This window comes from Athene cunicularia, assembly GCF_003259725.1.
Source record: "Athene cunicularia isolate RWA chromosome 18 unlocalized genomic scaffold, athCun1 chr18_part1, whole genome shotgun sequence".
Classification (NCBI taxonomy): domain Eukaryota; kingdom Metazoa; phylum Chordata; class Aves; order Strigiformes; family Strigidae; genus Athene; species Athene cunicularia.
The window spans coordinates 296,710-307,985 of NW_020799123.1; the positions used below are offsets into that span (position 1 = coordinate 296,710).

At 39.7% G+C, this 11,276-nt stretch overlaps 1 protein-coding gene across 1 annotated transcript in view; it reads right to left on the reverse strand.

Annotated features, from left to right (window-relative positions):
* The window catches only part of LOC113486776 (myosin-1B-like), a 17,181-nt gene that overhangs the window by 1,924 nt on the left and 3,981 nt on the right, over window positions 1-11,276 (reverse strand). The window contains exons 5-22 of the mRNA XM_026861020.1: window positions 11,075-11,178; window positions 10,855-10,993; window positions 8,937-9,055; window positions 8,688-8,837; window positions 7,785-7,955; window positions 6,802-7,111; window positions 6,100-6,173; window positions 5,833-5,920; window positions 5,629-5,746; window positions 4,705-4,828; window positions 4,492-4,628; window positions 3,559-3,814; window positions 1,877-2,119; window positions 1,598-1,774; window positions 1,374-1,519; window positions 1,196-1,286; window positions 719-1,108; window positions 62-188 (exon numbers count right to left, since the gene is read on the reverse strand). Of these exons, the coding sequence (XP_026716821.1) occupies window positions 62-188; window positions 719-1,108; window positions 1,196-1,286; window positions 1,374-1,519; window positions 1,598-1,774; window positions 1,877-2,119; window positions 3,559-3,814; window positions 4,492-4,628; window positions 4,705-4,828; window positions 5,629-5,746; window positions 5,833-5,920; window positions 6,100-6,173; window positions 6,802-7,111; window positions 7,785-7,955; window positions 8,688-8,837; window positions 8,937-9,055; window positions 10,855-10,993; window positions 11,075-11,178 (2,964 nt within the window). The remainder of the gene's footprint in view (window positions 1-61; window positions 189-718; window positions 1,109-1,195; window positions 1,287-1,373; window positions 1,520-1,597; window positions 1,775-1,876; window positions 2,120-3,558; window positions 3,815-4,491; window positions 4,629-4,704; window positions 4,829-5,628; window positions 5,747-5,832; window positions 5,921-6,099; window positions 6,174-6,801; window positions 7,112-7,784; window positions 7,956-8,687; window positions 8,838-8,936; window positions 9,056-10,854; window positions 10,994-11,074; window positions 11,179-11,276) is intronic.

Below are 11,276 nucleotides of genomic sequence, written 5' to 3' on the forward strand. Positions count from 1 at the left end.
CCCCCCTTTTTAAGCCCCAGATCATATACAGTGTTCTCTTAAAAAAATATATTTTTTTTACCAGATTCTGTTTGTAGCCGAGCTCTCTGAGCACTGATGTCATTAATTGTGCGCTGTTGTTCCTCCTCCTTTGTCTTAATCTCACTGAGCTGATCCTCTAGGGAACGACATATCTTCTCCAGATTTGCCTATTTGCATGAAGAACAGAATTAAAGATGACTGGTGATTCAACACATAATTATTGAGAATCTGCAGTCTTATGAAGGGGAAAAAAAAGCCAATAATTTAAAAGTAAATGGATGATGGAACACTGAAACCAGGAATTATTTTAAATTTCTGTTTGGCTTTTCATGATTACATCACTGAAGTATTTAAGGAAGAAAAGGAAAATAATAGCAAAAACGAAAGTGTAGGGTAGGAGAAATTTTTAGTTTAGAAAGAAACTAAAAACCAGATAATGTCACTTTCCTTTCAATGTCACTGTATTCTGAGAAATGCAATGAGACCCTATAGTTCCTTAGGTCAGGTGCTTCAGGCGAAGCTTTTTAGATCTCCTCAAAGAATACAAAATATATAATTATACAAATACTGAAATATATAAACTCAAATTCAAGTTGTAAAGTGCAACTAATTATTTTAAAATATAACTAACTTAAAATTCCATTAAAATATAAATACTTCATAATGTTTGAATTACTATAAGGGAATATTTCAGTACCTTGGCTTTGGAGACAGACTCCATGTTACTGGCCAAGTCATCAATCTCCATCTTCAGCTCACTCTTCTCCTTCTCCAGCTTCTGCTTCACGCGTTGCAGGTTGTCGATCTGCTCCCCAAGCTCAGCTGTGCTGTCCGCGTGCTTCTTCCGCAGGGCGGCAGCCGTGGCTTCGTGCTGCAGCGTGGCCTCTTCGAGGTCACGGCGCATCTTCTGAAATTCTGCCTCACGCTTCTTGTTCATCTCGATCTGAGCTGCTGTAGCCCCTCCTGCTTCTTCCAGGCGCTCGCTGATCTCCTCTAGCTCCCGCGAGAGGTCAGCCCGATGCTTCTCTGCTTTTGCCCGAGAGGTTCGCTCTGCCTCAATTTCCTCCTCCAGTTCCTCGATCCGAGCCTGGGGAACATTAGGGACCCTTCACACCCATGCCCTCCTCCTTCCTGACCCCAGACTGGTGAGAGGGGGCAAGGGACAGAGGCTTGCCTGCAGCTCCTTGATCTTCTTCTGTAATTGCATGCCCAGGGCTTGCTCATCCTCGATTTTGCTCTGGATCTGACTGATTTCAAAGTCTTTCCTGTGGGCAAAGCAAACCGTGTCAGAGCTCAAAGAGAAAAGACAAGTGCACCAGCCCAGCACTCAGGTGCCCCACAGCCACACTTACTTCTTCATTTTCTCATCCAGCTGCTGCTTATCATTTTCTAAATCCATTATTGATTCCTGGTTCATTTTCAGGTCTCCTTCGAGTTTCCTTTTGGCTCTCTCAAGGTCCATGCGCAGTTTCTTCTCTTGCTCCAAGGACCCTTCCAGCTAAAGAAAGAAGACCATCAACGCTCTATATGCCAGGTCTAAAACCATACCTACCTTGTTCTGGACAGACATGCTTACGTCATCCACTTGCTGCTCCAGCTTGGTCTTAGCTTTGGTCAGCGTATTGACTTTGTCCTCTTCTGCCTGCAGGTCATCCAGTGTCTGCTGATGGGCCTCTTGGAGGGCTTTCTTCTCTTTTGTCAGCTTGGCAATGGTCTCGTCCAGGGCTGCCATCTCCTCTGTCAGGTTTTTCACCTTTGAGAAGAACAGAGCAAGTGTAAACAGAGGCAGTAGATACAGAAGTCCTGTAACAGCACAGTCTTTTCTGAAGTTCGAGTGATAGGTTCTGCCTCATACCTTGTTTTCAGTGGCATGTTTTTCCTTCTCAACCTTGGCCAATGTTAACTCAAGGTCATCAATATCTTTCTTCAGCTCTGAGCACTCATCCTCCAGTTTTCTCTTCTTGGCTGTCAGCTCGGCATTCATCTCTTCTTCATCTTCTGCTCTCTCTGTCAGCTCCTTAATTTTGGCTTCCAGTTGGATTTTGGTTTTGATGAGCTGGTCACATCTTTCTTCAGCATCAGCCAAACCATCAGCTTCCTACACATGATTCATTTAAAATAGTTTTGAAATAGTTATTTTTTCTTACTGTTTTTTAACAAAATAATCATTATTTTTGAAGCAGATTTACAATGTCCTTTGTAGTTAAAACTCATTATTGTTAAGATATGTATTTGATAGGGACTGCCTCCAGCCCATAAAATAAAGGGATATATTATCATACTATAAATATAGGTTCTGAGAATTTTTTTTTTTAATGCCTTTTTTTTAAAAAAGAAATCACAGAGGCAGATTTTTTAGCATACAGTGTTTAAAACTTGAATGCTAAATACTCCAACATTCAACTGAGAAAACCTTATTACAACTCTCCCACACAGATTTACTGTATATACATTTAATTTTTGTTTTGGCGAAATGTCATGTTAGGATCACTGTTTCAAAAATAATAGTTAAATGAGACATGTTTCTAGCCCTTGTGGTCAAGAAGAGTTTGGAAGGGAGACTGGTGTTTACCAGGGGAGTGTCAATTACCTGAATTTACATGCATTCTATAATGCAATTTACTAAGAAGTATTTATTTTCTACATACTGCTTGTTCTTTTCCTCTTTGTTCTAGTGAAGAACCATGATACCAGCCAGGCATAAGACTTTATATAGCTGAGCAATGTGTTGGGCTTGTCTCATGTAGATTTAGAAATCTGACATGATGTGATGCAGTCACATTCAGTGAAAAAAAAAAAAAAAACAACAAACCAACAACATTTTGGATGAATTGTATCATACTCTAACAGGATGATTTTCTCATTTCTGAAAATGAAGAGAAGCTCAGGCTACTAGCTCAGATGTAGACATTTAGAGTGTGGACATCAAAAGGGGGTCAGATCAATCCTAAATCTTGCTGGTAACAACAGTTTTAAGGGGATTATTGGTGCTACCTTTTTATTTCCAAGGAAAAAGAGGAGGTCTCCACTTCTGTCACTCTTTTTCCCGAGGACACAGGGCCCACAAATGCTAGAGAAATGCCTGACACTCTGGGCCTGTCCTACTCCACCTGAATCCACTTGTGGTTCTCCAAATAAGAGGTGTTAATAGGAGCTTTAGACTACCTTCACTAATCAGATCAGATGATGACGTATCAAAACTATATAATATCTGAAGTTTTATAAAGACATGATAACTTCTGCTGTAACTTGCCATATATGAGTTTAAATGTCATGCTTTAAGCTGTAGTATTTACTAACCGGAAATCGATTACTTCTCTCTTGATTTAAAAGTGTAAGGAACCATCTGCAATATTTCATTGCAAATTTATAAATATTTGAAGATTTCAAGTTAGCTTTTCTACATGGTTTTCCTTCCTATTTTATAAAACCTGTATGTTTTTAAAAATACTGGTTTTGGATAATGTGTCTCTTGCTGAGACATTTGGGATCATTTTACATAAGACATTACAAACTAAAAACATTAGTAATACTCACAGCCTGCACTTGGAGTTGCAGATCATTTTTTTCCTGCAGTAAAGAAACCATTTTCTCCTCCAGCTCCTTCCTCTTTGCCTCAGACTTTGCAAGCTCTTCCTTGGTTTTCTCAAACTCCTCCTTCATGTTGGCCATCTCCTTCTCAGATTCAGCACTCTTCAGCAAGGGCTTGATCTTGAAGAACAGCTTCATCCAGGGCCAGTGCTTCACATTCATGAATGCACGGATGTTGTACTGAATGCAGAAGATGGACTCCCTGAAAGGTAACAAAAAATATACTATTACATATTTAAAAATTTATAGTACATATTTAATTGTAGATATGTATAATGTGATTTTCTACATTCAGTACTAGTTTTATATATCTGAGTATATAAATTTTTTATTAAATGTTATTTAATATATTTTATTAGTAATATTTAGTATATTTAATAGGTACAAAATATATATATATATCTGAAGAAAACCCCCTAGTGTGACGTAGATTGTCAACCTGTATGGATGGTTTTGAAGTCCAGATGTTTGGCTCACTTTCATGGCCAAAGTAACACTTCCAGAAGCTGACTTGGTCCCTTTCATGAAAGTTATCCAAGGGAAGAGAATATTTCTCTTGTGCTAGAAGTATGCATTTCTCACCTTTGATTATAATGGTGAGCTAAAATAATTATCATGTGGACATACATGTAATGTAGCCATTTACTGAACTTATCAAAAAATTAGTACAAAGGGGGTTTATTTTTTTGTTTCCCCCTAAATTGGGATTTTATACTGCTTCATCTGCTGCCAGATTATACTCCCCAATACATCCATACTGGTAGACTGAATAAATGAGTAATAAATGAGATTTGGCAATAAGGAGCTTGTTTTCAGTTTTGTTCATGTTGATATCTGATGGGGATTGACCCAGCAGGCCAAATAAGTATAGCTATCTACCTCCTCTCCATCATTTTCTTGAACTCCACTCTCATCAAGTAGCCCCTACACATGGCCTGGGTGCGAGTGATGAGCTGTGTCAGCTTCTCATCCCTCATCTCCTCCAGAAGTCCCAGCAGCCCAGCTTTGAAGAACACCTTGAGAAAGAGAATGTTGCAGCACATCACAGTGAGGTATTGCAAGCACAGTACATCAGTCAAGCAGCATTTGTACCTTGGTGTGGCCAAATTTGTACTGGGTGTGATCCACATCGATGGATCCAAGGAGCTTCTCAGAAGCCTTCTTGCTATCAATGAACTGTCCCTCTGGGATGGCACTGGCATTTAGCACCTTGTACCTATGGGAGGAAGTAGAAAATTAAGGTCAGATTCCTGAAAGCTCAGTCAAACCTGTACCAACTGATGCCATTGGCAAGATTTTCTGAAGGGGGACCAAGATTGGAAGAGAGGTGAATAAGTATGAACTCCGTTTCACTGTTTAAAATCACATTGTCATTGGTAAATATATTTTTAGGAAAAACCTTGAATTTTCCTTAGTTCAGAAATTCTTGACACAGAATGGGTACTGCTTTCCATGGGTAACTGCTGACATACTCCACATGCCCTGTTATCTAATGCCTATCTCTAAATGAGAACTTTATGTGCAAGAAGAAAATATGTGGACAGGAGAAATTCTTCATCCAAAATAGTGGCAGTACATAATATCCAAGTATTTTCCAGCTGATATAGATCAAGACGCAAGTTGGTTTTATTTATTTGGTTTTCCAACAAGTTAGTCTTGAATATCTTGTAGTTTCTTTATTCACATTTTGTGCTGATGGTCACAAGTCATCTTACTTTGCTACACAGAAGTTAACTAATTCTAAGCTAGTCAACTTAATTCCTGGATAATTAAAAAATGCTTTATCCCATACCAGAGTGTGCATCAAGGATAGGAATAAATTGCTTTTTGAGAATGCCTGTTTTAGTTAGCTATAGAAAGAAACTGGATGGCTATCTTGGAAAATTGACTGTTGTATGCCTACAGGTAGGTACAATGAACCCCTCCCATAGCACCCACAGCACTTAAAACAACGAGGAAATGCAAATTATTCAGCATTGGTAGATATGGTGGAGGGAGGATGACATGGAATCCGACCTCTGTTTAAAGTCTGCATAGAGTATTCTGCTGGGGAATCCTTTCCTGCAAATTCTGATCCCTTCCAGCACACCGTTGCACCGCAGCTGATGCAGCACCAGCTCATGCTCCATGGCACCTAATAAATGACATAATGAATTGGTATTTCATTGAACTGGGCAGAGAAGAACAGAGTTATCATATCTTTGAACTTTAACAACTTACCAGGTGTTTTTGTTTCATTAGGAATAAGGCACCGCACGAAATGGGGATGTGTGCTTCGCAGATTGCTCATCAGCTTGTTTAAATTTTCCTTAAGATCAAGAGCAAAGACTTGGGTTTAAAAATATTACAATCTCTATGTTAGATAGAGTAAAAGCATTGTAATAAACCATGATTAGTTTTGGTTTGGGCTGTTTTGTTGTTTGTTTTCTTTGTTTGTTTGTGTGTTATTTTACAGAACTTTTGGGCAGTTCTGAAAGAATACAGTACCCGGAAAAGTGCTGAGACAGTCTGGAAAGAAGAACCCTTCTTCTTGCCGCCCTTCTTGCCACCACCACCACTCTCTAAACAGTAATATTAAATAAATTAAAAAAAAAAAAAAAAAATCTGAAGAACTTTGTCTGTTCATCTTAAAGAGATTAAAAATGTAATATTATTAAAATATGCAAATACATATACTATTTAAAGTTACAATGGGAGATTTGATTTATTCAAATGATAGCAGAATGGAAACTAGTGACTTCAAGCTGATGTTAAGAAAATGCAAGCAGGAAACAAATTGTAACATTTTGCACAGTAAGATATTTAAGGAATTAAATAAATTACTAGTGAATACACCAAATGTAGTCTTTACATATCTTTCTATCCAAGGCTATGCCTAAATTTAGCAGCATGTTGATACAATGGATTGTGTCCCCTGAAGTATTTGGGAATGTCCCATATTGCAGAAATCTGGTCCATCAGCTAGCCTGTGTAAATGTTGAAGTACAGCTGTCTGATCATCAAACCTACAGATCTATAAAAGTCTCTAGGGAAATGTAATATCTTTTATTAGTCTGAATGATTGAGTTCCAAAAAGTAAGTGAGGTTTTGGCTTTTCAGTTTTTGAAATGAAAATATTACTGTGAAATATTATAATGATTCCCCGCCCCCCCCCGTAAATTATAGTAGAATTGATTTAAAAGAAATCACCTGCTTCTGCTCCACCAACAGAGGCAAAGAGTAAGGCCAGGGTCTTCATTGATGATTTCTGGTACAGCCCCACAACAGTTTCATTCAGGGGGTCCTTGTTCTTCTCAAGCCAGCCAGAGATGTTGTAGTCCACTGTGCCAGCATAGTGCACCAGGGAGAAGTGGGCCTCAGCCTTGCCTTTGGCAGGCTTGGGCTTCTGGAAGTTGTTGGACTTGCCCAGATGTTGGTCGTAGAGCTTGTTCTTGAAAGAGGTGTCAGTTGCCTTGGGGAACATGCACTCCTCTTCCAGGATGGAGAAGATGCCCATGGGCTGGGAGAAACAGCAACATGTGAAGGAAGAAAGTGTGGGAGCAAGTAGAGAGAATGTATATAGGAGAGAGGAATGGAAAATAAAAATTATAGAAACGTCCTCCCTTCCTGAATATGTAATCTTATATATTTCCAGAAATGTCATTTTGTTAGTGGATATGCCATCAGATATATGAATACAAGCTCCCATAAGTTTCAGGTTTGTGATCTAGCATGTAAAAATTCACTATATGCATGTTAGATGAAGATGGAAAGCAAAATAAATTAAATCAATAGCATTCAGATATAAGGGAGATTTTACACTCCCTAAATGTTTTTTCTTGTAATCAAGATCAGAAGTTTCCTTAAACATATTAAAATAGAAGTTGGTCAGTGTATTTACTCACTCAGCAGGCATTAAAAAAATACACTGATTTGAGTATGAACTCCAGAACCATGATTAGGACTGAAATTTTTTCCTTATGAAAATCATATATACTATGTGACAGAATCCCACAGGCAGTGAAGTAACAGGCAAATAAAAATGTATATGAAATGCTTGGAGCCCAGAAAAAAATCATGTTATGTGCTGCATTGTGTGAGTGCCACACATTTAGAGTGGTCTAATTTAATCTTAGAAGATTTCTTTTACATTTTACTTCTGGAAAACTATTAAGTATGTAGGGCCCAAGAACCTTCTCAATGAGCTCAATGCAGGCAGCCAGGTCCATCCCAAAGTCAATGAACTCCCATTCAATTCCCTCCTTCTTGTACTCCTCCTGCTCCAGCACGAACATGTGGTGGTTGAAGAACTGTTGCAGTTTCTCATTGGTGAAGTTGATGCACAGCTGCTCCAGGCTGTTGAACTGCAGAATGCAGAGACACTTGTGAAGTTTTCATCTTCAAATAGGTATTATTTTCAGCCCATTATATCTATTATTGATTAGTCCACTATATCTATTATTACTATCCATGCATGATAGGGATCCTGAATTTATAGTCATGGGTCTGGACAGGTGACTGACCTATTCCATCCTCTAATATATCTACCATTTCAGGCTCTGGCACTGTCTCAACACATTTCCGTGCTCTGAAAAGAGTTGCAGAGCTTAGTCTATGTCCAGCTTTTCACCTGCTTGAATTTGTCTATACTGCCAAACTATTCCCAAGAATTCAGAGGGAGTCTGGCTTCACCATTAACAAAATCTTCCTTCAAGACTGTATATTTTAACTTCTCCAGAATCTGTTTCTGCTATTACCTAACAATTATTCAACATTTTCATATTGGTTTTCAATGCAGTGTTCGCTTCTGCATGCAACAACAGACTTCTATAATATTCTGCAGCCATTGTGGGATACTATGAGAACCAGAAGAGTGCCATTCCTACATGAATGTCAGGATTATCCAATAAATAAAAAAACCCCCATAATTTAAAAAAACAAAACAGAAAAAAACACCACCACCACCACCCCACCTCCCAACCCCACCCACCCCCCAAAACAAAACAACAACAAACCAAACAACAACCAGCAACCCCAAAGTATTCTAGTTTCTTAATGCCCTTTCAAGGAAACTTGTATGAAGATCCTCTTCTTACATCAAAGATCTCGAAGCCAGCAATGTCCAGCACACCAATGAAGTACTGTCTGGGCTGCTTCGTATCCAGCTGCTGGTTGATGCGAACCACCATCCACAAGAACATCTTCTCAAAGACTGATTTTGCCAGAGCACCTACTGAATTGTATACCTAAAGAAAAGTAAAATAAAAGTTACCATCCAGGGCAAAAGAGGAAGTTCAGACTTCTTAATTAATGTCATTTGTTTTCTATCATCACTTATTTCTTACCTGCTGCACGGTTTGACCCTTGGTCACATATTCATTCCCAACCTTGACTCGGGGGTAGCACAGTGCCTTGAGCAGGTCTGCTGAGTTCAGACCCATCAGATAGGCAGCCTTGTCAGCAACTAAGGAAAACAGCATACAGTAGTGTTTAAAGTTAGCTCTCCAGTAAACATATCTTGAAGTACTTCAGAATCCTTTCTGCAGAAGCCACATATACTTTTTCACATACTTCAAAATATGTCATTTTTATTGATTTACTAATTTTTTCCCCATTTATTTTACATGATTGGTAAATCATAGAATCATAGACTGGTTTGGTTTGGAAGGGACCTTAAAGATCACCTAGTTCCAACCCCCCTGCCAGGGGCAGGGACATCTTCGACTAGCCCAGGTTGCCCTAAGCCCTGTCCAACCTGGCCTTGAACCCTGCCAGGGAGGGGGCAGCCACAGCTTCTCTGGGCAGCCTGTGCCAGGGTCTCACCACACCCACAGTAAAGAATTTCTTCCTTACCTCTAATCTAAATCTTCCCTCTTTCAGTTTAAAAACCCTACTCCTCATCCTAACCCTACACCCCTGATAAAGAGTCCCTCCCCCTTTCCTGTTGCCCCCTTTAAGTACTGGGAGGCTGCTATTGGGTCTCCCTGGAGCCTTTTCTTCTCCAGCTGAACAAGTTCAACTGTCTCAGCCTGTCCTCACCAGAGGTACCAGATGTATTCTGTCATCACTTTCAATTTCCCGCCTGTCTCTTGTCACAACAAAGATTATAGTGAACAACAGTACTATTCACAAATTCTTTTAATGTGACAAGGTCAAAGGTGCTGATTTTGAGCTGCTTCATTTGTATATGTTATTCACAAGTAAGTATTTAATGTACATTTAACAGTAGAAATAGTAAAGTATGAAAAAAGAAAAAAATTGGTACTTAAGTTGTATTTCACATTTGTAGAATTATTTTTTAATAATTAAATGGTCATCGAATTATAACTCTTTCATTTGGTTATATTTATGTAATGATTTACAGCTGCTATTTGTAGCCTGTTCTACTGTTACTATTCATCATTATCAGATTCATTGCTACTGTAATCCTTGCAGTCATTTTCAGTTATGTGTCAACTTTCCTAAAAGAAGACCCAAATCACACACACATTAAAAAAAAACCTCAAGAAAAAAAAACCCTTAATGGTGTGCATTTATGATGTACACAAATAACTGTAGCTTCATAGAAATGCTTCCATGAACTTTTAGAGAAATGCACATTTGAACAATTCTAGGCAAAGCAAATGTTATAGATGTATCTTAGATGCCTGTCTTTCAAACAGAAGTCCTGGAGACTTGCTGAGATGCTGCAGAAAATGTAGAACGTATGATCCACAGCTGCAGTATTAACTGATGTTAGTTTTCACACACACACCCCCATGTAAAAAGAAGCAGCACAATGTCTCAGTTCAGGCACTGTGAGTTGTCTCCAGGAGACAGGTTTTGAAGCGGAGCAGCTTCAGGGCCCTGGCTTCTTGTCACCTGGAAACAATGCCATTCGGAAGGGACTACAGCTGATGAAAATGATAGTAGCTCCCTATGAGCTGAGTGGCTCCCAGTTCTGTGCCAGGCCTGGGAAGCTGCCATTCAGTACAGCAGCAAAGCCTGCTTTTCTCTGGCTTGGCTCCCGCTGTGTCAGCCAATGGAAGCGTGCTTTAGGATTTGCTGGACCTTATACTTCAAAATAGGGTTTCAAAGTAATCTGCCTCTTCCACTGAGCTGTGTTCTTCCAGCAAAGTCCCCTGGTCAGGACACACTTCTCTTCTCCAATACTAGCATCTGGGGAAATGGGCAGGCTGAGCCAATGGTTCTGACCCTGAATCACTGCCTGTATTAGTGCGCGTCCCGGCACATAGTGAGCTCTGGTATATATTGTGCTGGTACCTTCTGTGCCGTCCGGCTCTGCCTGCTCCTCCCGCTGCTTCTGCTTGAACTTCAGGTTCCCGTAGTGCATGACAGCCCCCGTCAGCTTGTAAATGGCTGTTTTCTCATCAGCAGTGAAGCCCAGGATGTCAATGGCACTCTAGCAAAAGAATTATTAGAGTAAGTACCATGCCTGGTAAAGGTCAGAGTCCTCCCAAGAAAACTTCTGTGCATTACTTACATCTGTGGCCATCAGCTCTTCCTGGTCATTAATGCTGGGAACCGTGATCTCACCTTGACTCACATACTGATAATCATATGGGTTGGTGGTGATCAGTAACATCTCTGAAAGGAAGGACAGAACACATGCAGGTCAAATGTATTTGGCACGTAAAGGAGTTAAATGTTGTTCCATGAGCTTTGCCTGGAGGCATGAGTGATCT